This window comes from Pseudomassariella vexata (assembly GCF_002105095.1).
Source record: "Pseudomassariella vexata strain CBS 129021 chromosome Unknown BCR38scaffold_5, whole genome shotgun sequence".
In the NCBI taxonomy this organism is placed as follows: Eukaryota; Fungi; Ascomycota; class Sordariomycetes; order Amphisphaeriales; family Pseudomassariaceae; genus Pseudomassariella; species Pseudomassariella vexata.
In genome coordinates, this window is record NW_024467960.1 from 2,853,372 (window position 1) to 2,881,178 (window position 27,807).

At 49.8% G+C, this 27,807-nt stretch overlaps 6 protein-coding genes across 6 annotated transcripts; 2 read left to right on the plus strand and 4 right to left on the minus strand.

Annotated features, from left to right (window-relative positions):
- Positions 1-2,881: 2,881 nt before the first annotated feature.
- BCR38DRAFT_512821 (UbiA prenyltransferase family) lies at positions 2,882-4,534 on the minus strand (the record flags this gene model as incomplete). Its single annotated transcript, XM_040865049.1, has 2 exons — positions 2,882-3,896; positions 4,521-4,534. The coding sequence occupies 2 exons, from the start codon at positions 4,532-4,534 to the stop codon at positions 2,882-2,884; spliced, it is 1,029 nt and encodes a 342-aa protein (XP_040717562.1).
- Positions 4,535-9,661: 5,127 nt separating this feature from the next.
- Positions 9,662-11,520, plus strand: BCR38DRAFT_457097 (carboxylesterase; the record flags this gene model as incomplete). Its single annotated transcript, XM_040861997.1, has 3 exons — positions 9,662-10,358; positions 10,414-10,687; positions 10,770-11,520. The coding sequence occupies 3 exons, from the start codon at positions 9,662-9,664 to the stop codon at positions 11,518-11,520; spliced, it is 1,722 nt and encodes a 573-aa protein (XP_040717563.1).
- A 953-nt stretch (positions 11,521-12,473) lies between these two features.
- Positions 12,474-13,293, minus strand: BCR38DRAFT_484216 (uncharacterized protein; the record flags this gene model as incomplete). Its single annotated transcript, XM_040863724.1, has 2 exons — positions 12,474-12,926; positions 12,982-13,293. The coding sequence occupies 2 exons, from the start codon at positions 13,291-13,293 to the stop codon at positions 12,474-12,476; spliced, it is 765 nt and encodes a 254-aa protein (XP_040717564.1).
- Positions 13,294-15,382: 2,089 nt separating this feature from the next.
- BCR38DRAFT_484217 (uncharacterized protein) lies at positions 15,383-16,093 on the minus strand (the record flags this gene model as incomplete). The annotated part of the gene is made up of 1 exon (XM_040863725.1): positions 15,383-16,093. The coding sequence occupies one exon, from the start codon at positions 16,091-16,093 to the stop codon at positions 15,383-15,385; it is 711 nt and encodes a 236-aa protein (XP_040717565.1).
- A 4,681-nt stretch (positions 16,094-20,774) lies between these two features.
- Positions 20,775-23,607, minus strand: BCR38DRAFT_465424 (eukaryotic translation initiation factor 3 subunit B). Its single transcript, XM_040862700.1, has 3 exons — positions 23,164-23,607; positions 21,568-23,110; positions 20,775-21,506 (listed from the first exon to the last, which is right to left on the minus strand). The coding sequence occupies exons 1-3, from the start codon at positions 23,433-23,435 to the stop codon at positions 21,090-21,092; spliced, it is 2,232 nt and encodes a 743-aa protein (XP_040717566.1). The 5' UTR covers positions 23,436-23,607; the 3' UTR covers positions 20,775-21,089.
- A 600-nt stretch (positions 23,608-24,207) lies between these two features.
- Positions 24,208-26,361, plus strand: BCR38DRAFT_183817 (chaperonin Cpn60/TCP-1 family). Its single transcript, XM_040853957.1, has 3 exons — positions 24,208-24,336; positions 24,394-25,923; positions 25,980-26,361. The coding sequence occupies exons 1-3, from the start codon at positions 24,334-24,336 to the stop codon at positions 26,037-26,039; spliced, it is 1,593 nt and encodes a 530-aa protein (XP_040717567.1). The 5' UTR covers positions 24,208-24,333; the 3' UTR covers positions 26,040-26,361.
- The last annotated feature ends 1,446 nt before the right edge of the window (positions 26,362-27,807 follow it).

A 27,807-nucleotide genomic window follows, 5' to 3' on the forward strand; every position in this document is an offset into this window, starting at 1 on the left:
CGCAACCCGAACCAGGGCTTTGTGAATGAATTTATACAACAGGAACAGCAAAAACGGATCGCTAAGCGTCCCCAGGTTCTATAGCAACGCAGCATAGTGTACTTCGGAAGCAGCTGCAAAGTGTCCGATTTCTCAAGCCAGCGTGGGCTGACGCCACCAAGGTCAATATCACAGGCATCTTGCGGAAATGCCAAAGGTAGATGTTCCTACTGCCGGGTTTTATATCTACGTATGTAGCTTGTCAAATAGCCGATACTGCAAGGTAAATGAATTAAGAGCCTGGAAAGCAGCTATCGAGAGAGCCGACCGGGCAATGGAAATGGACTTATACCATTTATGCGAGGTTGATAAAATCAGCTCCGAAGGAACGCCATAGGAGTATTATCGTCAATATAAGCAGTTATATGCTAGTATTAACGGTCGTTATATCGATGTAAACGATAACCGAGAGATATAAAGTTACATTAACTTAAAGCAAGAAATTAGTTATTTACTTACGACCTTATTAGTTCCACGACGCTACTTTGGTTTCTCTCTTTAAGCTTCGACACTCAAATATGCGTGGGATGCTCGTATTTAATTCGGATGAGCTCTTAGCTTTTCAAGTTTTCAATATTACCTGAGACGTTACTATATTTCCTACGGATCGCCATCGTATTGAATTGCTAGGTATTTAAACCATAGGCCTGTGTTTGCATACCTGTCACGATGAAGGTGTGGCCGGAGCAGGTCTCAGGCGTAGGTTAGACATGGCTGAAGATTTTGCTAATATAGCTGTGGCGAGTATGCCGATGTAGGTATATGGAGGTAGTTTTTCGACCTCAGTCGATTAATTCGCGGAGAGTTTAATGGAATATATCTATTGTCGCGAAGGATGGGAGGAGGTGTTAGGCAACCTTGGTGGGGTTTGCCAAGACCACCAAGGTTACCACGTGACTTAGCCCTTCGGGACTAAGTCCAACCTTCGTGCTCCATAGGACTAGATAGAATGTCATGCTTTTACAACCTCACAAATCTTTGACCACCTTTGCGTGTAACACTATTGGCGACTGCGTTGCGTTTACTACCATACTACGTTGATTCTCAACCTACCAACAAAGTCCCCCCTGAGAAGATTGATGCTATCTGGGCCTTGAAGCTGTCCGACCCGTCCCTAGCAGCCACCTTACAATAGTCCCACTAACTACTGGTTCTCCTGTTGCCGTTGCGAGGTCTCTGCGAGAGTATAGTGGCCGTGGTGCGATAGCGGCCCGTAATCGTTCCCTCGGTCCTTCCAACAGCCCGCAAAATAGGATTACGTGCTTTGTCGTCTCAGGGGCGTCGGCATAGCGGTGAGTACACGCCAAAAGCCCCTGTCTTGAATAAGAAGGCTGCTAGTACTATTTTTTCCGTCCTGATCTGGCACAGCGTAGACGCCTCCAGTCGGTTCAGGCCGAAATACTTGCTCCCTTTCGGTATCTGCATCGAAGGGCCCTCCAGTTCCTTAGCGATAGCGCGTCGCTGGCGATCGTGATGCTCTGCTCCGGTGAGCCATCTCTTCCTCCAGTGGCCGAGGAGGGCAGCCGGGACCTCCTTTTCCTCACTCATCCACTCGGAGCCCCGGGCCTCCTTCTCCATAGTGTACCCTGCCGGTCGGAGTAGCTGCGACCCCTGCTTCCTCTTCGCCGGCCTATCCTGCCGGAGTATATGTGACGCTTTAGCGCTTCGCGCTGCGAAGCAGATTTCTCTTCCCGCTAAGCCGTAGCCGTTCTTCAAACTTAGCAGCCCGGGCACTAAGATAGAGGTCTAGTGGCGGGATTGCTGCTTCTGCTTCCAGGTGGCGAACCGGCGTCGCTTTGTGGGCGCCACAGACTACCCGGAGGCACTCGTTCTGTATCCCCATCAGGCTCTTAGCTGGCCCTAGCCATTTAATATCATGGAAGAATGGATGATCCTTAACCTCCCACGCTCCGTTCACCCCCACGCGTAATTCAGGGTTGTAGTCCACCAGCAGCATCACGAGGCTCAGCCTGCATCCCTGATTGATGAACAAAGAAATCTGCCACAACTTCATGTGCCCATAATCTAGTCAGATGATTCCAGACCAGAGACCATGGCAGACGACATTTAGATCGTGTGGTACTCCAGTGCATGGGCAAGGTTCGCAGCGTAAAATCTCGTCTTGCCAGAACCGAAACCTCACTCTCTTTGTAGATAGTAGAAAAGATGCCCAGCACTGATGAATGGCGATGCAAGGCAGAATCACTGACTGTCTTAGAAGGTAAGGTGGAGGGGAGCAATGAAGGTATTGTCTATATCAAAGCGGAGACCATGCGCCACCTCGGTCCAGGAGTCCATGCCGGAATTGCTGACCGACTTGACTGTCTAGACGCGTCCTGTGTCCCTTTTCTGAGCCGTGAAAACACCAACAAGCTTAAGCTTGGTGTTCTCATGACCGTCTCTTGTACAAGCTTCGCGCGGAACTTATCATTAGCATTAAGAATCCCGTAGACAGCATGTCGTCGGTCTGGACTTCTCGTGTTAGATTTGCGCCAGCACAGAATGAGAAGACGTGAAAAAATGGCTTCTGTGCTTCGTAATGATATCTAAATCACCAAGTGAGCCATAGTATAAGTAGTTTTTATCTATCTATCAATGAAATCAGAGCCTTTTGGTGGGCACAGTTTCATTTCGCTGGCTGAAGTGGGGGTCGCCCACTGTAAAACATAGCTAAACAACATCTTAACGAAAATGTATAACCCTCCATGTACAACGATTTCAAGTTCGTTCTAAATTTATCCGGAACCCCTACCGAGTTTTAGAAGCCGATGTTGGCATGTTTCATGCGTCCGCTCCGTCTCTATTTTAGATCCACATGCGCATGGATACCTGAGCTGATCAGTCAGAATGCGTACTTTCTCGACCAAAACTCAGCGAAAAGCCCAGCTGAGATTGAGGCGCCGACATAACCACTTCCAGGACCAAATGCCCAAGCGCAACGGTCACCATCTTCCAAGTTGACAACCCAAATCATCCATGTCAACAGGAGAGCATCTCCGCCGCATGATATAGCGTAATATGGTGTGTCAAACCCTGCCAGACGGCCGGCCAATACGAGACAGCATACCTGCACGACAGTCATTACGTACAGGGCTGGTTTCGTTCCCTTTCTTCCGAGTCGTACCGCTAGTCCTTTGACGCCAGCTTTTAGGTCATCGAGATAATCCTGATGAGCGTAAATAGTGTCAAAGATAACAGACCAAAGAATCCCAGCGACGTATAGACATGCAGCTGACTGGGCTAGAGGTGACTCAACGACCTTGGCCACATGGCCTGAGAGATCCAACGAGGGGTCCAACAGAGGCGCCAATGGGTCCTTCCCGACCATCGCAGTCACCATAAATATGGCATAAGACAGTCCAAATCCCAGCTCGACTTGGGGAAAGTCTGTACAGCGCTTCAGCAAGGGGTAGATGAACAAGAACACGCTGTCTATGCCGGCGTGAACCAATGTCAAACTGCCGTAGGGGTACAGAATGCAGGCTCCGACGGCAATCTGTGCGGCGGTGAAGAAATGCGCCTGCGATGTCGTGACGGCACCCCGTGGGATGGGCCTCACTCGGCAGCGGGCAACCTGGCGATCAAAGTCTTGATCTAGGTTGTCATTCCACGTACAGGTAATACCGCGGAAGACGGTGGTCCATATACCCAAGTACGCCGCGAGGATTGCAAGAGTTTTCAGATCGATATCACTGGAGAATGGGGGGATATTAATAGCAAAACCAAGCCCTATCAAGTAGTGCCAGTAGAACGCCCAGAACCCCGACTGGCGATCGAGACGCATGAGTTCGGCGTATGGAACCCATGTATCTGGAATCAAGCGAAAGAGGCCATGACTTGGCTTTCTGTAGCCTTGACTGGTATCCATGGCGTGTAAGGAGTGGTTCCGTCCGGGTTACGATGGTGGTGTATGACTGCCAGGGGTTGTAAATAGAAAGAACTGGTATGATGATGGGTAATGTGTGAAATTTCGGAGCTAAGGGCTAGAGGATCGGGATGGGAAGGGCTATCGTTGTAGTACTATATCCCAGGGGCTGGAACTATCAGGTGGGAAGGTACGGCCAAGTACAGGGCTACAAAACCCCGCCCCAAAACCAGAAGTAACCATCATAGAAGAAGAAAAAAAACATCTTTTTTTGGCCTTCATATAAATCTGGTCTATCATCACCTTTATCCTCCATGGTAACATCCCTGTTTCCTGTACAAGAACGGGCATTTCACAGACCAAGGGAATTCCTGAGATCTTCGCTTTGCTGACGGAGGATGACACTAATGCTACCCTCTCCAACTCGACAAACTAATCGCATAGTAGCATCAGTGTCACCCTCTGTCAGCAAAGTGGTGAAGATTACGTACGCTGAGTGAGGAGCAAATCAGATGATCGCCAATACCGATGCCAAGACAGTCAATAATCATCGTTGCCTTCAGAACGAATCATCGCACGATATTGCTTACCCTTTCCAACTTCGGCAACTAATCACATAGTAAGCGACATCGTGCGATAACAACGTCCAAATCGGCGATAGGGCATGGCATATGCTTCGTTCTGAAGATAACGATTATCACCGACTGTCTTGAAATCGATCTCGCCGATCGTTTGATTCGTTCCTCAGCCTGCGTGATCATCCTTGTGCCGACAATATAACATTTCCTTCTTCTCAAGGCCTCGAAAAGCATCATAACCACCAACGCCATCTCATCTCCTACCTGTTGGCTGCTAGCATGTGACCCATTGAAAATTCGTACTACCCCTATTGGGGTCTTTTTCTTCCAAATGAAAGGAAAACAAAAGCCTTCTTGGGTATAGAAATCAACATGGACCAGCTCCTAGGTATTACTGTTCAGACGGATGAGTAAACTGCTACACTCCAAGCCGGAATATATGGTGGTCAGGTTATACAATCACTCTGGGTCGAGGGTTACGTTGCCAGTAAGCACTCTTGTTGGATTGTGGGCAAATGGTCTTGGTTAGAAAATGTCATGATGTCTGGAGAGTCCTGAACGAAGTGGACGGCGGCCATGAGGGCCTTATATAGACAGGTATGAGCGATGCCTGCCCTACAGGCAGGACTTGTGTGGTTCGATGGGTGGTGGTCATATTGGCCTATAACGTACGGTGCGTGGCCATATGTTTTTGCATTATGATTATATAAAAACTCGAATCCCTGGATCACATCCTATACTTTGCCGTACGAGCCAGTGAAGCCGCGCTTCCTTTTTCTTGTGATGCTATCACCTGCTAGGACATTAATCTCGTCCTTATAAAATCCGAGAAAGATATGAATGCGCTGGAGCGTCTCCCAGTCTTGGCTGGTCAAAAGGTTCTCATCCTTGCAGATTCGAGGGAGCGTAGCCGACTCCCTGAGTTGATGGGTGCGCTTCGAGATATTCTCCTCCGTGAATTGCGCCTTGTATTTAATGATGAGAATATCTAGGTAATTGCGGAGCTCCAAGGCGCGCCGGATTTTACAGAGTTGAGACAGCCACTGCGTATCGTTGTCGACCCAGATTTGTATAATGCACTGATGACAGACCCAGATGCGGTTTTTCATATTCTGTATATGTATCCGTGGTCCCACGCCCAGGATAGGATGTCCTTAACCTTTTCGGTCCAGACACAGCTGGGGAAATGGCGGAACAGGCGCTCTTGGTCGATGGGCTCGTCGTAAGACTTCGGGAGCGTTGAAGACAGATCAAGAGACGGTGTCGGCGGCATTAATTTGGAGGCGGAGGAGACGCCAGAAGTGACCATGTCGACAGTTGGGGCGTGTGGGGTACGGGGACATTGCACGATGCTAAGGTGACCTTGCCATGCGCGTCTTAGATCACACGCGTCCCCCCTTGCTTGTTGAGCGTGGCGGTGGTGACAGTGGTGATAATGGAGGCACGTTACCTTGTAACCCTTCCGGAAGCCTGAAAGTACTCACTTTTGGAAGCAAATATATCCTTTTCACACCTAGTTACATCAACTACATCAATTTACATCTGAATTTGGGTTTATTAACATATAACTTGGTCTCGTGGAGTGTACGTGGATGTATGTGTAACGTGCACCTGTTGTTTCTGAGGAAGTAGACGCTTGATTGACACACTGACTGGCTGATCTGTGAGTTGGAGGGCAACCTCATTATGCAGACGAATGCCCTCACTAGTGGATGGACTGTAGAAGACCATCTCCTTGCAACCTCATATTTCAGCAACAACTACATTAATAAGTGTATGTGGTGTAATGGAGCGGGACCCTGAGTTTACAACCAGTGCTTGTTTCCATGATGCGAGACAAATGCACCACCATACCACCATCGATGCTGGCCTTCTCCCAGGTCGACCTGACATGCGGATTCGTCTGCAGTGATTGGACCCTTAAACTGAGGCGCATAGGTTGAAAGCTTGCCTATGAATCCTATCAAGCCCTGCATCTCTTCTGGAGTAGCTGCGGGTAACGTAGTCCACAAGCGAACGGGTCACCCAACCGAACGGGTCACCCAACTAGCAAAACATGGAATTCAACACGATTTCGCAACCACAACGCCGTAAATCAATTAAAACTACTCATAATACTCTTACCCAGATGATTCTATCTCTACGTGACAGGTTCGCGCATTATGCCCGGTCTTCCCGCATACGCCACAGCGCCGTTGCCGTGGCTGGCCACGATTTGATCCAGCGCTATTTCCACGTATTTCCTGCTGTACTTGCTGCGCAACGTCCTTTTGATCTTGAAGATCTTGTACGTCTTGTGAATTAAGTGATCCTCTAAGCCGTACTCATGTTTTTTTGGCCCTGCGCCGCTTGCTAATTAGAGCATTTGCCTCTCGAAGTTCGGCGACCTCAGCTTGGAGTAAAGCCATCTTATGCATAATACTCCGCGTTCCTTTCGAAAACTGATCGATAGCATCGTAAATTGACGTCGGGGAGCTATTTTGATGCCTGGAAATTCGAGATTTAATAAATTCGGATTGCGAAGTAGCCTCGGTTGGGTTGTTTGGCGTCCGAGAAGCCCAAGGAAGGGTTTCCCGCGTAGGGGGCCGGGAGGACGTTGGAGTCTGTAATTTCACATCCAGCTTCTCAATAACAATATCTGGGCTTAAAGGCACAAGCCCAGCCCCTTGAAAGCCTGCACGAATATTGCTTTCGGTCAGGCTCTTCTTGAACGCCTCGCAAAATGCCGGAAGAAAGTCCTCCTTTGTGATATGCGAGTCGCGTAGCAGTCGGTTTGCCATATCTTCAACAGCACTTAGCCGGGGAGGAAATGCTTGCGAATCTAGCTCAATTATCCTTTGAATAATCGTATTTTCTTCTAGTTTTGTTAAATCCCGACCGTTGGCTTCGATATTGTGACGTGATTGACGTTTTTGAAGACGCGCCTGGAGAGTAGTATTCGAGACTTTGTAGATTGTTGCAGCACGTCGGATACTAAGTGTTGAGTCATTTCTGATAGCCTGAGTTGCAAGGAGTAATTGAGATTTTTTTTGAGCAGAATCTATCGAGAATTAGTTGCGTGGTAAAGTTAGGAAGTTTAGTTCTATTTTTTGCTATGGGCGTGACCCGTTCGGTTGGGTGACCCGTTCGCTTGTGGACTAGTTACGTTATGTATTTCACCAGAAGACAATTGCAATATTTGGAAGGGCTCAGCTACCGCACCCGAATTGCATCTACATTCCACCGATGCGAAGGTACCATCACAGTACGATGGATCCCTGCATTGATTGAATTGTGCTGCCTTGTCGAAGCTCCAGGCTGTGACCTGGCCAAATAACGTATTTCACTCCTGAGCCACTTCGGTCTTCGAATCTTCGCACGTACAGCAGTCTCACGCGTTATGGTTACTTAAGCAGATTTAACCTACTGTTGTCACACAGCGAGCTGCATAGCGTATATTCTAGCGCGGAGGTAGCCACTCCACTTGCAAGACTGGCGTTGAGCCACTTCATAAGTTATCGAACACGTTGGGGGGCTCTGCATTCGTTACTAACTTATCCCGACTTCCAGAACCTTCGGGAGCATCTCGTAGCCCGGTTGCCCGCCGATCGATGCACTACTGGACCGTGGGATTGCATCAGATCAATCTGATTTCGTTCCGATCGGTACTGGATGTGCATCTGCATCTGGCAGGCGATCGAAGATGGGTTACGATGATCTTGCGCCAGCCGCTGTTTCACCTCGACTTCGGCTCAACACAAGACGAAATCCCACTGGATGGGCTTGGCTGAATACAAAAATAAAGAAAACTCTACGTCCCATGTCTTGTACCTCGGACAACTATCATGAGCGAAAGTGACGGTATACCAATCCATGCAGCCTTCGGGCTAGTATGTGTTGTCATTGTTTGGTCACGTGCTCCTAGCCCAAGATTCTTCAACATTCTACGCTTTTTGGGGTGCCCCTTGCCATCGTGCAACTTTGTACGCTAACGAGAGATTGGTAAGGAGCCGGAATTCTACCTAAACGGCTAATCCACATGGTTTCCTGAACGGGATGCCAATGCGACGGGTCCGTCATATGGCTATGCTATGCCTTTGGGGCTGGACTTAGGCTTTCATCGTATTCATATAACGTGGTTTAACACCGAGTCGCGCACTTTTTACCACACTATAATTTCAAGTTCAACTAAAAAGCCACAACAGACTAAAGTTTATTGAAATTTATTCAGAGCTATATACATCTGACAATTATAGTTCGACCTGACAAGTCTTTACATTATGTCCAGTCTTCTTACACTTACTACATCGTCGTACAGTCGACGGACCAGCCTTTTCTTTACCCCCCCTTAGAGCGCTTGTCCTCCTTTACCTGGGCCTCCGCGTCCTTCCGGGCCAAAATGTCCAGGGCATCGAGCGTTGAATAACGGCCATCTTAAAGCCCGTCTCGTCGAAGTTCCACATATCGCAGTCCTGGATCCCGTATTTGGCCCTCATATTCGATACAAGCCGGAACCAGTCCTCAATAATCTTTGGATCCTCGCAGAGGGCCCTCTGGAAGTCATACGAGCGAGAAAAACGCGTCTGTAACTCTGGGGTTCGCTTTACAAAGCGATGCGCCCAGAGCTTGCCGACACGTCGGGTACCCCACGTCGCAAGAATGGAATTGGCCATATCTTCCACACCCTCTAGCCGGGGAGGAAACCCTCTCAAATCTAGGTCAATTACATGCTGAACAATAGTTCTTTCCTCTATCTTGGCGAGTAGTGCGCTATTCGGCCAGATTTCGGTACGTGGGGTGTGACCGTGGATTCTGTCACGGAGTGAGGACTCGGGTACGTACACCGTATAGCTTTGCTGCTCGACGTTGGCTCATATTTTTGGTCGATCGGATAGCTTCGATGGCAAGGTTGATTTTGGCTTCTTGGGTTTGAACTGACATGGTGTTGTTGTTGAGGAAATAAGTGTTGAAGTCAAAAGGTTGGAAAAGTTGAAAAAGTGCGCGACTCGGTGATATGCGCGACTCGGTGTCAAACCACGTTACTGCTAGACTGAGTATAGGTTGGTTACTTATATATTTTGACATCTTCCTTCGTCGACATGACTTTGGGGTGTATCCGTTGAATCTCATCAAGAACTTTCTTTAACATACAATGCACCTACGGCAAACGCAATATGAGGCTCATCCTCCTCCTGCCATTATGTTTCGCTTCCCTAACCATGGCCGCCCCCATGGTCAATTCCACCAAGAGAAAAGAGTCTTCTTTGGCCCCGTCGTCCAAATCCCCAACCTAGACGCGCAGGTTGAAGGAGTAAGCTTGCCATACATAGGCGTGTCCGGCGGTTACGTAGAGTCCTTCAAAGGCATCCCCTTCGCTCAACCTCCGGTGGGCGCACTCCGCCTCAAGCCGCCCCAGCCCCTATTAGGCTCACTTGGACGCATCGACGCAACGACGCTCTTTCCGGCTTCGTGTCCGCAGTTCTTGCTAGGAGAAGACGTTAACATCCCCACTGTTCCGGGTATTGCAACGGAAATTCTGGAGAATGTGGTTGATACGCCGCTGTTCAAGGACAGTCTGGTGTCTGGGCAGGAGGACTGTCTCAAGGTTAATTTGCAGAGGCCAGCAGGAGTAAAGGAGGGGGATAACTTGCCGGTTCTTTTGTGGATCTTTGGCGGCGGGTTTGAGTTGGGCAGTACGGCGATGTATGATGGATCGCACATCGTTGCGAACTCGATGATCATGGGAAAACCGGTCGTGTTCGTAGCTGTCAACTACCGGGTCGGGGCGTTTGGCTTTCTTGGGGGAAAGGAGGTCTTGTCTGACGGGAGTGCTAATTTGGGACTCCTGGATCAGCGCATCGGAATGCAGTGGGTTGCAGATAACATCAAGGCTTTTGGTATGCGCAGTAAGGCCCTTCCGTGTTGACGAAACTGTGGCTTATTATCGAGCAGGTGGCAATCCTGACAAGGTCACGTTATGGGGCGAGTCGGCCGGAGCTATCTCTATATTTAGCCAGTTGACTATGTTCGACGGGGACATTACATACAAGGGGAAGCCCTTGTTTAGGGGCGCAATCATGAACTCCGGCTCAGCAATCCCCACAGACAACGTCGATTGTCCAAAGGCACAGGCGATCTATGATCAAGTCGTAGAAGGAGCTGGGTGCTCAGGAGAGCCCGATACTCTCGCATGTCTACGGCAAGCCGATTACCAGGCGAGTCCACCGTCAATATGAGCACGTCATTCCGAGAAACTAACCTTCTCAGACACTCCTCACATCCGCCAACACCGTCCCCGGGATCCTAAGCTACAGCTCTGTGGCCCTCTCCTACCTCCCTCGGCCCGACGGCAAGGTCCTCACCTCCTCCTCGGAAGTCCTCGCCGCATCAGGTAAAGTCGTCAAAGTCCCCTTCATCCTCGGTGACCAAGAAGACGAAGGTACCCTCTTTTCTCTGTTCCAAGGCAACATCACCACGACCGAGGACATCGAAGAGTATCTCTCCTCGCTGTATTTCAAAAACGCCAGCCCGGAGCTCATCTCCCAACTCGTGGCCAAGTATCCCGAGGACCCTGCCGCTGGGTCTCCTTTTGGCTCGGGTGATGATAATAACTTCTACCCGCAATACAAACGGCTCGCCGCCCTTCTGGGGGACGCTGCTTTCACATTAACTCGAAGGGCAGTGCTGAACATCACGTCTACTGTCCAGCCCGACGTCCCGAAGTGGTCGTACCTCTCGTCCTACGATAAGGGGACGCCCATGCTCGGCACGTTCCACGGATCGGATTTAATCCAGGTGTTCTACGGCATCTTGCCCAACTTTGCGGCAAAGGCGACGCTGAATTACTATTTGAATTTTGCGTATAACCTGGGTCCGAACGATAATAGTGGAGGTGCGCAGGAGAAGGTGGACGAGGTTGATGTGGTACAGTGGCCGCGATATCAGGATGGCCATATGTTGATAAATATCAATGCGAATGATGCTCAGTTGATACCCGATGATTTCAGACAGGAAAGCTATGAGGTGTTACTGGGTAATGTGGTGCAATTTCGGTTTTAGGTCAACATACATACTATTAGTGAGTTGTGTTGGGCCATTCTGTTACCTGCTATTGATTATGCTAGTTCTTCCACTTGAGTTGAGCATCGAAGTCAGCGTGAAATATTTCCAATTCATGAATGACATAGCAAGATGGCTCCGTATTGTACATAGGGTGTGTCCGCGCGGAATTTCTCCCTGTGGCATGGGATAATTGTGACGAATTCGTGTCGAATATCACGTGTGTCCAATCGAGTAGTCAGAAGTGCGTAAGATTTTATATGAATGAGGTGTATTGTTCTCTGTGTTCTCTGTTCTCGCGAACTCCTGTTGCTCTGCCTTTTATAGATTCTTTAGAACATGTCGGAGGTACATTGTTCAGGTGTCTGACCCCTAAGTGGACAGTAACTTTGGTGTTACTTTTGGGAAAAGGGGTTCCTTTCGCCTTCTGAACTTTAAGTGACAATAGTCTTCTCTAGTGCCATATTATTTCTGAACCTAGGAACCAGGTGCCCTATCTGACAATTCGCAGTACTTGGGCGATGCCATATTGGCATGGGTGGAGGGGTGGATTGCGGAGGGAGAAATGTCGATGCGGGTGACGCCGTGGGGTAGTGCATCTCACGAAGCCAAGGGTAATTCATTATAGGTTGAATGAGATACATGAGGGTTGTCGAAGTTCAATTCCGGCATGCTCTTAAGGAGAAGAATAAAGAGGCAGGCTCTTTGGCGACTCGTTAGGAATACTTGACGGACCCTTCATTCTAAGTCTGAACTGTGCAACTTATGTCTCAGCAACATTGCAGTATATTTTTGGCTTTCATGGGCTTTTCCAGACCTTCCCAGCTGGAGGCTATATTCAACCACTTGGCAGAGAATATAGGAGACCATGTTCCTCGCACCTGAGGGCCAAAGAATCAAACATGAGAGCAACAACCCATGGAGCAAACTTCCCTCAGCCAAACAGCGCAATATCAAATCACCCCTTCATAAAACGTGACCTGAAACCTCCCATTATTTGAATTTATGACCGGGTCGATATCACCTTCCAGATAGACATTCCACGGATCCAAGTACTTCGCTTCCCAACTCTTGGTAATCTTGTTTGCATTTGGCCCCACAATCTTATCCAAGCACCAAGATCCTGTATCCTTCCGTGCCCAGGCGCCCTCCGGTGCGCTCGCGAGGAGGTCGACTGCGAACCCTTTCATCTTGTTGATCCCATCGAGGGACTGGATCACCACCGCGCCATCGTTGCCCTGCAGCAGGGATACGTCGCCCCATGCGCTGCCATCCGGGTGCCAGTTCACTTCGGCCCAGGTGCCGAGGTTGTGCGTCCGGCCATCGAGGTTGAGGTAGTTGCCGCGGACAATGCGACCTTCGAAGGTGGGGCAGAGGTTAATATAGGCGTGCGACCATGGTGATAGCTGCCAAGACAATTAGTCAATTTGACTTGGGTTGTTGGAATCAAGGGAGACAGACGATGGTATATTTGTACGGCACATAGTCATGGTCACTTTCATAGAAGAAGTACATTGTCCCATTGATCTTGTCATGCGACCCCGAGTCATAGTTGACGAGGATGACCCCAGGTGCTCCGTAGTCAAGGTCTCCTAGCGTGAAGATCGGTGATTGGGTCTCATTGTGGCAGAAAATCTGCGTACCGTTGTCGTTGCGGTGATAGTGGCGATGGATGGAGATATCTCGAGGTATCTTCTGCGATGACAGGGCTGGGAAGCCGTATGCGAAATACGAAGGGAAGCTCGCCCCTGCAATAGATAGTGCCAGCCTCATGATATGCATTGCTACGACCTAGCAGCCGTTTCAGGGTCGTCGAACATGCGAGGCTGGTGTCGTTTGAATGTTGAATCATGTGGAAGAGGCTTCGTTCGGAAGGCAGCTCTTCAGGTATAAAGCAGCCATCATGCGCCTATTTCTGGCATCACCCAGAGATGGGTTTCGCATATTCCTAAGCTCTGTAGTACCGGTGGTGCAACTTGTGGTCATTCCTTCCCTCGGGCCTCAGTTCACATCTTCCTTTCGTTGTGACTTCCTTCCACAAGAAGCGCACGAGGGACACACAGGAATGATGACACAGTGAGTCCACGTGGGAGTCATTTGTAAAAGGCCCAAACAAGGAGTTTGAGCCGAAACCGGAAGCTCTTTCGGCTTGAGTGATTGGGTCTTGATGTAACATTGTCGCACTGGTACCTCATGGCTTCTTTGACAGCTCGGCTGCGTCACGAAGAAGTGAGACGAATATCAGAGGACGGCATGAGCGAACAAAGCGTAAGACCCAATCCTATAATGTTTGTCTTAATTTGATATCTGATATGAGGAGCTTGGACCTTCAGTTTACAGCTGCCACGTTGTTGCTTACCAGGGGGTACGCGGTCCAGCAGTAGACACCCCCGAGGGAATTATATTGCTTCGCTATAGGCAAGTAAAGCTTGAAAGTTGGAATTCCTCGAGTCAACACTTGGGCAGAAGCAGATGTCCCCATAAAAGTGGATGATCCGAGTGCTCACAGATGTCGAAAATTCTTGAACCGGGCTGTACTTGCAATACGGCGCGGATCGCATGTTCCGCAGGGAACGCAGGTTTTTTCTTTTTTGCCTCAGTTAAAGGTCTCCACGTACGTGGATGGTGGTGTTGAGATCTAAGGCACCCATTGTTTACAAGTCCATGCCCGATGGCCCGATGGCCAGCACCTCAAAGCTCCGCGGCCGTGATCAATGTATTCTCAACGCGCAAGGCAGCTAGGCACATCTCTGCTGATATACAGTCCACGAGGGACAAGGCAATCTTGGTGTTTGTGCTTTCGACGCTGTGTGCTGGAGGTACTTGGATGAGAGATTATTTGTCGACTCAGAGGGCGAGGATAAATCTATTGACTGACACGGAGGGAAATAAGATGGAGCCATTTGTGGAGAGAAGGATCAGAGAGCCAAAGGAAAGTATTATTGTCCATTAGGATCCGATGGAGGCAAATTAGCGTCTAGCTGAAGTGTTATTTGACTACGCAGAGCTTTGGATCTTCCGCAGGTGTTGGTCTTTAATGTGTATTCACCATACTCTTCTCATATTTATGCCATCTTGTAGCAACTTAGGAGCCTATTGTGGCTTATATATCTCGTCGCAGGCCAAACACATATTTAGGGACTTAGTACAGAGCTCAAGATCAGCATCGACAAAGAAGTACAAGCTTCATATGTCTCAATATTTCTCTACAGCGTCTGCCTTATCAGTATCCGAAGGTTCTGGAATCACTAGGTTTCAACATCAATTAGAGACCATATTATATATGCACCTAGTAAAGTCCTACGTTGGTGCTGTAAGCTCTCCTACTCTACCATAATTTTATTTTAGCCCAGTAAAGCGTCAAGAGCCCTGCGGCCCCTGCCTTCTTTGACTTGAGCCATTCGGCATTGCGTTTCACTGAGCTTTCCACCTGGGAGTATGACATGTGCGACTCGCCTCCTGGAAGAAATATCCATTGTCATTCTTGCCAAATGTTTTTCACTTTGTAATATGTCACAGGCAGTCACCAAGACAGCTGCCAATATGGTGCGATTGCAAAGACCAAGAATAAAGTATTCCCTGTGCAGAGATGTTGTATTGTTAAAGTAAAAATCTAAACAGACTACGTAAACAATTCGCTGATAAAGTGAAATCCCGTTAGTGACAGTGTACCGTTCATTTATGAATCGATGCACCAGATCGCAATGCTATCCGTTCCCTTTCCAATGCAGCCGTCCATTCCCTTCCATGTCATGCACCGAAGTCTATCCCATTGTTTGTTGTTCTGTGTATGCCATAATCACCATTGAGTCCCAAAACTCCAGTAGTGATGAGCTGAGCTGAGCCGATGCTGAAAATGCATTTAGCAGCCAACATCGAAAGCAACAGCTTGTCCGTTGGCAGGCAGCTTGGAGGCAGCGACGTTGAAGAGCTTGCACTGAGCCTTGCTGAAGGTGATGGACTGGCAGCCGGAAGTCTTCTTGCACAGCGCCAGGCAGGCGTCCTGGCTGGCGATGTTGGTCTGGGTCTGGATCGGGGTAGGGTTCTGGGTCGCAGGGCCACTGGGGGCAGCGCCGCAGACGTCACGCTTCTGCTGCTTCTGCTTGTTGGTCGTGTCGGCGTTGGCACCAGTCTTGGCACCCGTGTTGGTGTTGGAACCAGCGTTGGAACCAGTGTTGGAACCAGTGTTGGAGCCAGTGTTGGAGCCGACGGTGCCGACGGGGTTGGCAGCAGTAGGAGCCGTGTTAGGGACATTAGTGCAGGCCTTGTCGAAGACGACGAGCTTGGAGTCCTGGGTGGGGATTTGCGAGGCAGCTACCGAGAAGAGCTTGCAGGTAGGGCTGGAGGCACCGGTAGGGAGTCCGAAGACGTAGGACTTGCAGGCACTGTTGGCAGCGCAAGCCTCCTCGCATACCTGGGCGGTGGCCGCGGTGGGAGTAGAAATGGCGGTCGCAGAGCCGGAACTGGCGCTGGGGGCCACGTTGCACATCTGGGCGCGGGCTTCCAGGGGCATGGCGCTGGTGGATGCCATCATGGAGGCGATAAGAGCGATGGTGGAGATGGTGAACTGCATTTTGGCGGTTGGAAGTTGTTTGTTTGTTTGGTGGGAGAGAGAGCGTGTGCTGCTGAGTTCTATTCAAAAAGGATTGTCGAGAATGAAATCGGAAGACGAGAGAGAGAGAGAGAAAGATGAAGAGAAAAGGAAGCAAGAAAGAGACTGTTTGGAATGATGGTAGATGAAGTGATAGTAGTGAGGAAAAAAAGAAGCCTTGGAGGGAGATGAAGATGGACTTATATACTCGGATGAGCACTCGGGTACAACATGCCGTATACTCACCTGGCCCGCGCAAACAACGTCGAACTGCAGCCAAGTGCCATGCTGCGGTCTGGCCGACGCGTCGTTGTTTCGTTTCTTAGCAGGGTTCTCCGCCCAGCCCACGACAGTATTCTCAACACCGGATGGCGCAGGTTTCTAGAACCCCTCGAGAATTCATGCATAGTCACCGTGGACGGCTGGAACTGTTCAACAAAGGGACGAGGGGTGAGCATCAAACACCAATCGCGAGGCTGGGCCCAATCCTTCCCGGTGTCAGGCTCAACCATGGGATGACACCAATGTGGGTATAGTCAGTCAAAGAGCCACATTGCGTGAAGCTGACTGCGGTCCAGATGGAGTTTTGCTAGGCAGTGCGCCTTCGCTTGCGGGGTAAGGTGGAACGCTAGTTACTCTTTTACATGCTTGTTTGACGGCAGTTGGCTTGGGGTTTCCCGTTCTGTCCGCAACGAGACAACTGCCCGGCACTATAATAGGTATAGGACTATAGCCTCCTGGCCAGGAATGGGCAGCGCGTCTGATACGGATGTTGCCGTGCTTTAAAAGTGGAACAGGGTGGTCCAACCCTGGCCACTGGCTTTGACTCGTCCAATGGTTTCAGTCCCTTCTTCTCAATTCGGAAACGAAACATCCCAAAAACCCCTGCCCGTCACAACGCATAGTTCCGACCCACCGGCGTTTGATCTCGACCCCGTGCCCGTTACGCAAGATCGCGTTTGACACTTGGTCCAAAGAAGCATTATCCCGTGGTGGGGTATACTCAATTCGTTGGCTCCGAGTGGATACAAGTCATAAATAACTACAACTCACAGCAAACGGCTGCACCACGCGAATCAAGAGGCGACCTCTGCATGTGAGTTCGGCAGTCGCGAGGCTGAAAAGGGCGGTATCCGGTTTGAGAAGACATCTCGTAACATTCGAGCGAGTAAGCATTCCATTGCAATACTTGCCCAAGGGGGGGTGGCGTCCATGCGGTGTGGCGCATCGTTATAATCCACTATATGCTGGGATGAAAAAAGCTTTGCTCTTTATCACTAGACCAAGCATATGGTCAAAGCTGGAGGCGACACTGGCGCACTCAGGGGTACTCAACGGTTGCAACCTTTGAGTCTAAGCATGCCAACCCGGTCAATACACTCCCGGAGTTTTCTGTTCGGTGTTATGTGTTGTCGGTGGCCGAAGTTCAGTCTGGTGGACGACAGGTACCCGCTCAAGAGTGGATCAAAAATCCAATAGTGATATCTTTTCGTCCCATAAGTTTGTCAACAACACTGAAATGGCTCTTGTCGAGCTTCTAATTTTTACGTAACCACGATGAGTTGAGGCAAAATGAGCGTCCTCGCTTTCGTCATAGCGCTCCCCATAATGCTGTAGTCCACTATGAGACTAATTGACGAAATAGACCTCATGGGACCGTTGTAATTCTTGATTATCCCCATGTATATTCTGTGACTTGTTGCCGCACGATGATTCAGCTGTATAATCCTGCGATGTTTCACCCTCCACGGAGCCAAAGTGTTACAACCTTGGAAGAGGCGAGCATTTCCGTTGCAAACTTTTTGCACACGTATACTACCTGAGGAGGCTGTTTCTTTTAATAATGACTCGCGGGTATGACTTATCCGACGAACAGAATCCAGTCCAAACTAAAGACGCTGTGAACGTGTCAAAGCGAAACGGGGGCGTGAAATGGGTGACCCCTGGCCCTTATCCACTCCACCTTCGCGACCGATTCTGTGAGCCACTTAGCCATACCATATCTCTGAGGCAGAACAGGTACAGTTAGAAGTGGCTAGTCACCGCTTACAGCACCACCCGAACACCCCAACAGACTCCCCCAAACCTTACCAAAAGAACTGCCTCATCCTAACTTGAATGGGGACCATCGATTGTGAGATGGCGTTTCCAGTCAATCTCACTGTAGGCCCCTCCATGCTCGAGCCACACATCCATCTCGGCCCTCAATGTCCCATTCCAGTTTGAGTGCAGAACTAGAACGTCGAAGCGGGCGCACACAATGTATCAGGGGTGACTATTCAAGAAAGCCTCGACGTTGATTTAGATGAGCAACAATTACACAGCGGTGTGACGAATAGTCTTCATAAGTCCATATCGTAATAAGGCAGCTTATTAAGCTCTCCGATATCCATTCAGCGACCCCTTCAGCTGCAAATCTGCACTCGGGCGCAAAAGCGGTCAGAACGCTCCTACTTCTCCAGGATGCGTCGCTGGAGTCTTGATTTCAGCTGCAGAAAATATGGATTCGATTACGTTTAGGAAGGTCATGATCATAACAGTCTTCACAGCACAAGAGAACATGGGGTTTGAGACAGTTGGAACCTTGAATCCACGAAGAGTGTTGTGAATCATCGTATCTGACCATTGTCGTTAGCGTCGGGCCGCACCAGGTTTTCTAGCGTTGATAATTTCTTTCCTTTCCAGCTCTTTATTGCTCGATGGCTGATTTAAATTTCTTAAAACTTGCTCTATTGCAAGCATCCAAGAGGCACCCTTTTCTGTATTTAAGCCCCTTGTGGCCACCTTCAATCCTTTGGAGTTGGGGATATCAGACACATCCAATCAATCCCATGCCTTGTTCTAGGTTACAATAAGTCCGATGGTAAGCCTTAGATATCAGATTCGTGACTGGCCCCCGAAATACACCAGGAAGTCCAATGACGAGGAATTCCAACCCCAAGCAATGGCATAGTGGCACGATCCAAACACATTATCCGAGAACAGCTGTCGAGGGCACGTTGGCTCGACTTATGAACGACTTACAGGTTATTGGGTCAAGACCTGAATGCAAAACATATTCCCCCAGCCATACTCAGTCGCTTCCATCTCTTGAATATAGTGTAGATGCGCTGCTCGTATGTAATCGGAGTATGACGATCTGCCTCCCGTTCTATAAAATATTGAGCTAGCAGATGCTCACCAGCCTCGACGACCGCCATATGTTACAAGAGAAGCATGGTGAGTGAGCTTTGTGTCAAATATTGCTTTGTCGAGGATATCAGCTGGTTCTTAAAAGAAGTTGTCCACAAGAGCAAGTAATCATGGAGCTGCGCGTTTTCTTTCACCTTTTCGAAGTGAATAATACAGCGATCTGCGAAGAGAAGACTAGGAATATTAGTTTGGGATTGAGCATGTTTAGCTTTACCCACCAAAGTACTAGGTTAGTGTCTCTTAACATGCGATATCCACTCTGCAGGCCCTCTTGTAAGCCACCAGTGTCATAATATGTCGTAGTTTGAAAACATTGTCGGTTCCCGATAATCGATATTAAAGTGTCGTGGTGAATTGTAGATGCAGGGTAGCGTCACTCAGGCTTGGAGTACTAAAAGTCACCGTGGCCGGCCTGTATATATTTGTGGGCATTTGTGAAAATCTGATATACAAATTTCTGAGCAACGCCTATGGATATTCTCTGGATATATCCTGATGGTAAGATTTGAAGGGTATTTGCGGCTCGAAAGTTCCTTGGGTACCTCAATATTGAGAAGCCCGAGTGGGAAGGCTTATTGAACTATCCTGGATCAACGGTGAGCCTATTCTGATTACCTTGACAGCTTTCAACTCTGTATTATTATATTGGGCAATTATCATGTCACAAAACTGACTTTGAAAACTACGGCCATTCAGCTGGAGTCTTCAGCTAAATGAGATATAAAATTGCAATGCACTAGCCATCGGACCATGCGCATTTATATCATCTAGTCTCTTTCACTCTACTGCTGTCTAGCAATGCAAACTTGAGTAATTTGAAGCTCCTATACGAGGATTTTATTCCCATTTCTCACTATTACAATACTCTGTTCGTAATATGTGCGCATGATGCCTCCCTTGTATCTTTTATGTCGAGAACGCATATTATATCTAACTAAAAGGACTGATGTCTCGGCTTCGTCTCATATAGAGCCTCTCTGCAACAAGAGGTTTCCGAGGTATGCATGCCAAAAGTTCATTCTTCTATAACCCTATATCATATCTTAAGCTTGAAGCGAAAGTGCAAGGTGGCACATTGATACTATGCAATGTTATCGATCGGTCAAACACCATGCGGGGATTCAAGTCGCCGTGTCAGGCTACACAATAATAGAGCTATTTCAGGTAATGCCGAACGTAACCTACTGAGTAAGACAATGGTGGACGCTACCGAATTAAGCCACGCCTCACGACGACGCCCCGAGTTGGAAATATGCCGCGACAATGTGACAATGAATACAAGTTTCTGCTGAAGGATGACCAGCTAATGAAGATATATCAGTCGGCTGATCGGAACAGGAGAAAGAAAGCGATTTGCAAGCCTCTCTTCCCGTTTTAAGTTTGCATGCGTGAGTATGGAATGGGCGTAGATCGGGGTAGTCATCTACTCGAGAGATCTCCATCATCAAGCACTACCATCGGAGCTTGCGTCATAACACTTGATAAACGTCATACATGGGGCTTTTATCTGTATGTACCACCTGCTTGGCATCTAAAGACGCCTCAACTCCAACGACAACACCCATCGCCTGATCGACATCACTCACAAAGTTGGAAATCGTACAGAACATAAAGTCATACAGTGAACGCCGGCGTAACAGTAAGAACTTGTGATTGATGCCATTTTATGCCACCTGGGAAGAAGTCATTATATGCCATACATGGACGCCGCTTCCTGCCGTCCCGTTCTAGTGTGGCGAAATCCGTTTTCGCCGTCGTCATGTGGTCGACCCAAATGCAACCCGATCTAAGCGACAATCTCCTCGGACTCTTCGAGTACTTCCTCGACTATCTCTTCAATGACCTCGCCCTTACGTTCCTCGCCAGAGACCTCTTCCGCTTCCGGTCCAGGCTTCGCGGGCAATCCGCGGTCGAGACGTTCCTCCTCAATCTCCTCTTCCACGTTTGCTCTCCAGGCGAGCCACTCCTCAAGCATCCGCCGTCTTGCCTCGACCACTTCTCGGTCAGCAGACGCACCACGCTCAGCATCGTCTTGCTCGAATTGTCGGCTGTACTCGCGCAGGTTCTTGCGGATCTGCTTCTGCTCGTCCTTGGTGAGAAGAGTGGCAGGCCGCGGCCTCCACGAAAATTGCTTAAACTTTTCGATAGCATCCTCGCGCAGCGCCTCGCCCTTGAAATCGTAGATGTGGAAGCCGTTTTCCATCTGGTTTGGATTAGTATTTGCATGGAAGTTAAAAAAAGGGTGTACTTGAAATAAATCTTACAGAGTGCTTCCACGCGCTGGCCCAGGAGGCGACAAAGCGGCCCGAGGGATCCCATGCAACGTCAGTTACACCGTAGTGGTCTCCGATGTTCATAAGTTGCAGGTTTGCCGTGAGGTCCTTCTCTGCTTCAGGCTTCTCGCCCTCGAAGTCGAGATCGTAAAACTCGAGGTCAGAGCTCTGCTGGTTGGCAACGGTAGCCACGACAACGAAGCGACCACGCGGCGACCAGTAGATGCTGTTGTGGTTCTTCTTCTCGAGCGTACGGAGATGCTTGAAGTTGCCGACGGCGGGGGCCTTGGCCTTCTCGGGGCAAAAGAATGCTACCGACGTCTTTGGTGGAACGGCTGTGGGGCCTACAGGCTCTGTCGTGGTGATTATGCAGAAGCGGTCGCCTTTGGGCTCCCAAGCAAAGTTGATAACAGTGTCCTTGATGGTGTCCACGATTTCAACCGGGACGCCCTTCTCCCTGATGCGGAAGATCTCGAGGGTGGTGGCGAGGGACTTCTTAGACTTGGAGTGACGATCGACCTTGACAGCCAGGTAAGTGGCCTCGGTCTGCCAATGCAGCTTCACGTCACTAACGCTGAAGAGATTAAGAGACCGGACAATCTCCTTGGAAGGGATAGCCATCAAGCCGACCTTTGCCGGGTTGCTGCCCATCTCTGGGGTCCAATAGCAGAACAACTGTTCATGCACCTTGACCCCTTCTCTTTGTACCGTGGCAGGCGCCCACTCGAAGTCCATGACGCCCTCGATCTTGATGGTGGTCTTGTCAAGCAGCTTCATGCTGGGCAGCTCATACACGGAAATAGACTGGCCGTGGGTGAGTCGGGCAACGTAGTTGTCATCCGCTGACCACTTGAAAGCAGGCCATGGAAATTTGGGCGCCGGCTTGACGGGGCCGTCCGTGCTCTGGGGAGGTAGGTCCAAGTTGGCGAAAGATCGGAGGGGCTTGGCGGTCTCGACATCCCAGATGACATAGTTCTTGCCGTCTTCATCGAGAGAAAGCTGGGGGTGACCCTCCTCGGGGATGGCGATGGGTCGGTTGGACCATGTGACGACATATTTCTCATTGGGGGAAAAGTCGAGCATGTTCACGAAAGGATGCGCGAATCGCTTTTGTCGGGTCCACTGAGGACCACCCCACAGCTGTACACCTTGCGCATGCACAGAGGTCAGGTAGGTGCCCAAAGGCGACCACTGTACAAACATTTCGGTCCAGTGATCGCGATCAACGATGGGATCGGGCGTGTCCCTTTCGTTGTTCCAGCAGACAGCGACAGAGTCACCGCGGTACATGACGAACTGATCACGGCCGCGTCCACTGGGATCGGCCAAGAACCAGCGCAAATGCTCCTTCTCGGTGAACTCCTCCATCTTGGGCGGCTCGTAGGTCTCATCGACTCTTCCTTCTCGGCCGTAGCGGTCGATGTCGGTCATCTTGTTGACACGGAGGGTGTGCTTCTTGTCGAGGGGCACCATATCGAGTTGTCGCACAGCGGCGGCGGCTTCGGCAGGAGAAGCGAATTCGACAAAGGAGAACCTGGCCAGTCAATATACACAAATTACAACAGCGGCTGTAGACGGTATCCTGACCTCATCGACTTGCCATCCTCACCCATGGGCATGTAGACATTCTCCTCCTTCGCCTTCCCCACACTATTCAGCTTCTTGAGCAAGAACTTGACCAGCTTCGGTTTCTGTTCCTCTGTGACCTCGGGCAGTCCATCGATGACGACGAATGAATCGTATCCATGTTCCAGCTGGACTTCGTATTTCTCCTTTAGGTCGGAGATGTCAACCTCATCCTCGTCGTAGTCGTCCTCGTCGAACTCTGCATCGCGCAGATGATCAAATGAAGGCGCCATGCTGGGTGGTAGGCTCGGCGGTTCTTCCCCGTGGGAGCGCTTTACGTTGGGAGATCTTCACTCGAGGGTTGATACTGTCGCTGGCGTTCTTGAAAGGATTGTTCGACTTTTTTTTTGCTGTTGGGTCAAAATGCCCCGCCTTGCGCTGTGACTGGCGGCTGCCGTTTTTGCGTGAACTTTTGGATTTTCCAAGGTCGGCTGCAAATCTGTGGCGGACTGACAGAAATTCCAGCAGCCGAATGCCCCGCGCTTCTCACTGGACCCTTGGTATGATTGGGCGGCTCACCTTGGTGGGGCTGTTTTCGGGCCCCTACCCCAAGTCACTTCAAACTGCCTTTTGGACTTTGTGACTTCCACCTTGGAACATCTGCCCGTCGTTTCATTTTACTTGAATTCATGATCAATTAAATAGTACATGCATCCGGATTGCCTTGTCTTGGATCTCCAATATTGATATAGATGGGCGTCTTGACGCTTTCACAACCTAAAGCAACCACCTAGGTACCTCAAACACCTTTGCGTGTCCTAAAGATAGCTTACTTACCCTTCCTGGCCAAACAGTTTCTGTGAAAACCAGATCAACTCGAGAACTCGTTTCTCACTTGTTTTAATTTGATGGCTTTATTGTAGATAGAGAACATTGGATTGGTGCTTGTGCTTTCAATGTGTACCTACAGTCCTGCGCTTATGTACTCCAGCTTGCAGGGGTTTGACCTTCACCTTGGCTCCCCTTGATTTGTTCCCCTCTTCCGAAGTTCTGCCCGCGAAAAAAAGCTCCTAGGTCGAAGCTGCCCGCCGCCTGGCCCGCCCGCCATCGTAACCTAATCGACATATCGGAGCTCTGAAAGCGGTATACAACAACATTTGACCACTTTCTCTGCCCATATCCAAAATCATCATGGTAAGGACGTTCCTTTCGCAGTTTGGAGCCAAGTGCGCTTGCTGACCCTGCGCCCAGTCGTCCTTCAGTCCCACCCAGATCTTTGAGGATGGAACCACCGAGGAGAAGGGCGAGAACGCTCGTCTTTCGGCCTTCGTAGGTGCCATCGCCGTCGGCGACCTTGTCAAGTCCACTCTTGGCCCCAAGGGGATGGACAAGATCCTCCAGTCAGCCTCGACCGCTGAGATTATGGTGACAAACGACGGTGCCACCATCCTCAAAGCCATCTCGCTCGACAACGCCGCCGCCAAGGTCCTCGTCAACATCTCCAAGGTTCAAGATGACGAAGTGGGCGATGGAACAACATCAGTGGCCGTTTTGGCAGCAGAGCTCCTGCGAGAGGCCGAAAAGTTGGTGGACAAGAAGATACATCCTCAGACCATTATTGAAGGGTATCGGATAGCAAGTCAAGCTGCCCTGAAAGCGTTGGAGCAGTCGGCCGTCGACCACAGCAAGAACCCAGAGGCTTTCAAGAAGGACCTTCTCGCCATTGCACGGACGACCCTCTCCTCCAAAGTTCTCTCCCAGGACCGAGACCTCTTCGCCAAGCTCGCCGTAGATGCCGTTCTCCGTCTCAAAGGTTCCTCCGACCTCTCCCACATTCAGATTATCAAGAAGGCTGGTGGCAAGCTGTCCGACTCATATCTCGACGAGGGTTTTATTCTGGACAAGAAGATTGGAGTCAATCAACCGAAGCGGCTGGAGAAGGCCAAAATCTTGGTGGCCAACACGAGCATGGACACGGACAAGGTCAAGATTTTTGGGGCTCGTGTCAAGGTCACAGGTACATCCAAGCTGGCCGACCTCGAGAAGGCAGAGAAGGACAAGATGAAGGCAAAGGTCGAGAAGATCAAGGCACATGGCATCAACTGCTTCATCAACCGCCAGCTTATCTACAACTGGCCCGAACAGCTGTTCACCGACGCAGGAATCATGTCCATTGAGCACGCCGACTTCGACGGCATCGAACGTCTGGCGCTTGTGACCGGTGGCGAGATCACATCCACTTTTGACCACCCCGAACAAGTCAAGCTGGGACACTGCGATCTGATTGAAGAGGTTCTTATTGGGGAGGACACACTGATCAAGTTCTCTGGAGTCGCGGCAGGGCAGGCTTGCACAATTGTTCTACGCGGTGCGACAGACCAGCTTCTCGACGAAGCCGACCGCTCGCTGCACGATGCCTTGGCGGTCCTTTCGCAGACCGTGATAGAACCCCGCACCACACTGGGAGGCGGATGTGCAGAGATGCTGATGGCGAAGGCCGTTGAGAGTGTAGCTACACGAGTGGAGGGCAAGAAGCAGATCGCAGTGTCGTCATTCGCCGTTGCGTTAAGACAGCTTCCGACCATCTTGGCGGACAACGCTGGTTTGGATTCCAGTGAGCTGATCGCGAGGCTCAGGAAGGCAATCTACGATGGCATGAGCACGTACGGTCTGGATCTGATGACGCCCGGTGGCGGTATTACGGATATGCGGGATCTTGGTGTCATCGAGAGTTACAAACTGAAGAAAGCTGTGGTGTCGAGTGCGAGCGAAGCAGCAGAGGTGAGTTGTTTCCATGCGTGAGCTAAATTGACATATGATGCTAACGGCAGAACCAGCTGTTACTGCGAGTAGACGACATTATTCGTGCGGCACCAAGGAGACGGGAGCGCAACTAAAACATCAACCCCCGAGTTGATATGAGATGGGCTGGCGTTGGAAAAGGGAATGGGGCAATGATACAAAACGCATCGCGCTGCGTCGGGTGTACTATACCATAGACTTTGCCATACCCAGTAATGAGAATGAAACCTGTGCCATGTTGTTAGTTGGGTGAGTCAGTATTGGGTGCACATTCCTATGGCCGGTTCGTGAACCGCTCCCAGTTGCGTTGCTCACTTTCGTCGCAAGTCAGGTGGCTCCACGCCCGCAAAAGACTAGCTGGACAACCTAATGACAGCCTGGACTCTTGATTTCGTCTGCAACAAGCTCCTCTCAATCAGTATCTCAATCAGTACCCAACACTCGAAGTTTGGATACTTCACGGTCACCACTCCAATCTAGGAATCTGCACCGCATGACAACGACCCCTACAAGCTGTTGAGTCCCGTACTGGCAGACCGAGATTGCATGGACCAGTGGGTTAAAAAGGTCACGGAGAGTGTATGGCAAGATCGAACTAGGAAACCCGTGGGATCAAGACACTTTACTATCTCACATACCCCCAGCGAGAAATCAATCCTCGCGTGTTCCAGGCAGTAGCTAATTCTGCTTTTCCGTGTAATCTCGCTGACCACATGATTTAGGTATGCAGAATTGAGACTACAGTTCGTTCTGTTGCCACAGAACTATCATCCTGCAGTTATATTTAGCATCGCATCTGCCTTTGGATGATAGCTGCACTCTTGAACACGGAAACTATTACGTCTGAGACGCAACAGTATTCGTCCATGATAACAGAACTCATATCTTCTGCTAACAAGCGTGACATAAAATTTCAATGACGTCGTATTAGCCGTGGTGATCATGATATCTCTTTATTTGGTCCTCAGGCCCATCCTGTGATTCAGCTGTCCGTGGGTTCTGATTCCTCCACGGTGATACATTGACGAAGCCGTGGATGGATGTTCCTGGCATCACATGGACGTCGTAGGCGAGGTAGTCCTGGAGCGTAAATTCCATTACTGGGATTATCCAGTCAAGACCTTCCAATGAGCAATAGTGGGGATCAGAAAATGCATAACTTGCAACACCTTTTGGGTCTGTCAATGTCGTAAAAGTGCGTAGATTTGACGGCTTGTCTGGCCAGTGTTTCCGAATTTGTTTCACAAGGTATGGGCAATAGTGCCTAGCCATCACCCGTTGACAGAACACATGGCACCCTCCCACCGTGCACCTCCAGAAAGGAATGCCCCACTTTAGACAATACTTGCTCTTTCTCTTCCTCGGCCAAGTCGGTTTAGTACACGACGAAACTCAATTTTCCTACTTCATTCTACGCACTAGGTGTTACTAGGTGCTGTTCGTTCTATGCCCTAGGTGTGGTTACCTCATGTCTTTCATTTGGTGTCTCCACTTCGTCTAAGCGTGGCAGCCTAGGGTCAATCGCTATAATGCAGAGCTGTTGCAATTTGTTTGAAACAAGCCACATTTCTAGCCACAACACCACCTAAGGGATACATAATTGAAGGATCAATTCTGTGCGTAAGACGCATCCGGTTTCCACGATTTGAACACGTCTAGTAGGCAATTCGAATGCCTTCAGTATCAATTATCTGTTGCCAGCGGGTTGGCATGGAACCAAGGTCCTTATTAACTCCCTTCTTACTGAGGGACTAATAGCCTTCTTCAGCCAGAGCTATCAGGTTTGTCGATGTACGATGGGCATATTTCTTTATGTTAGATTTCACCTTTCGTACTGAGCTTTCTATGGGGTTGACGTCAGGG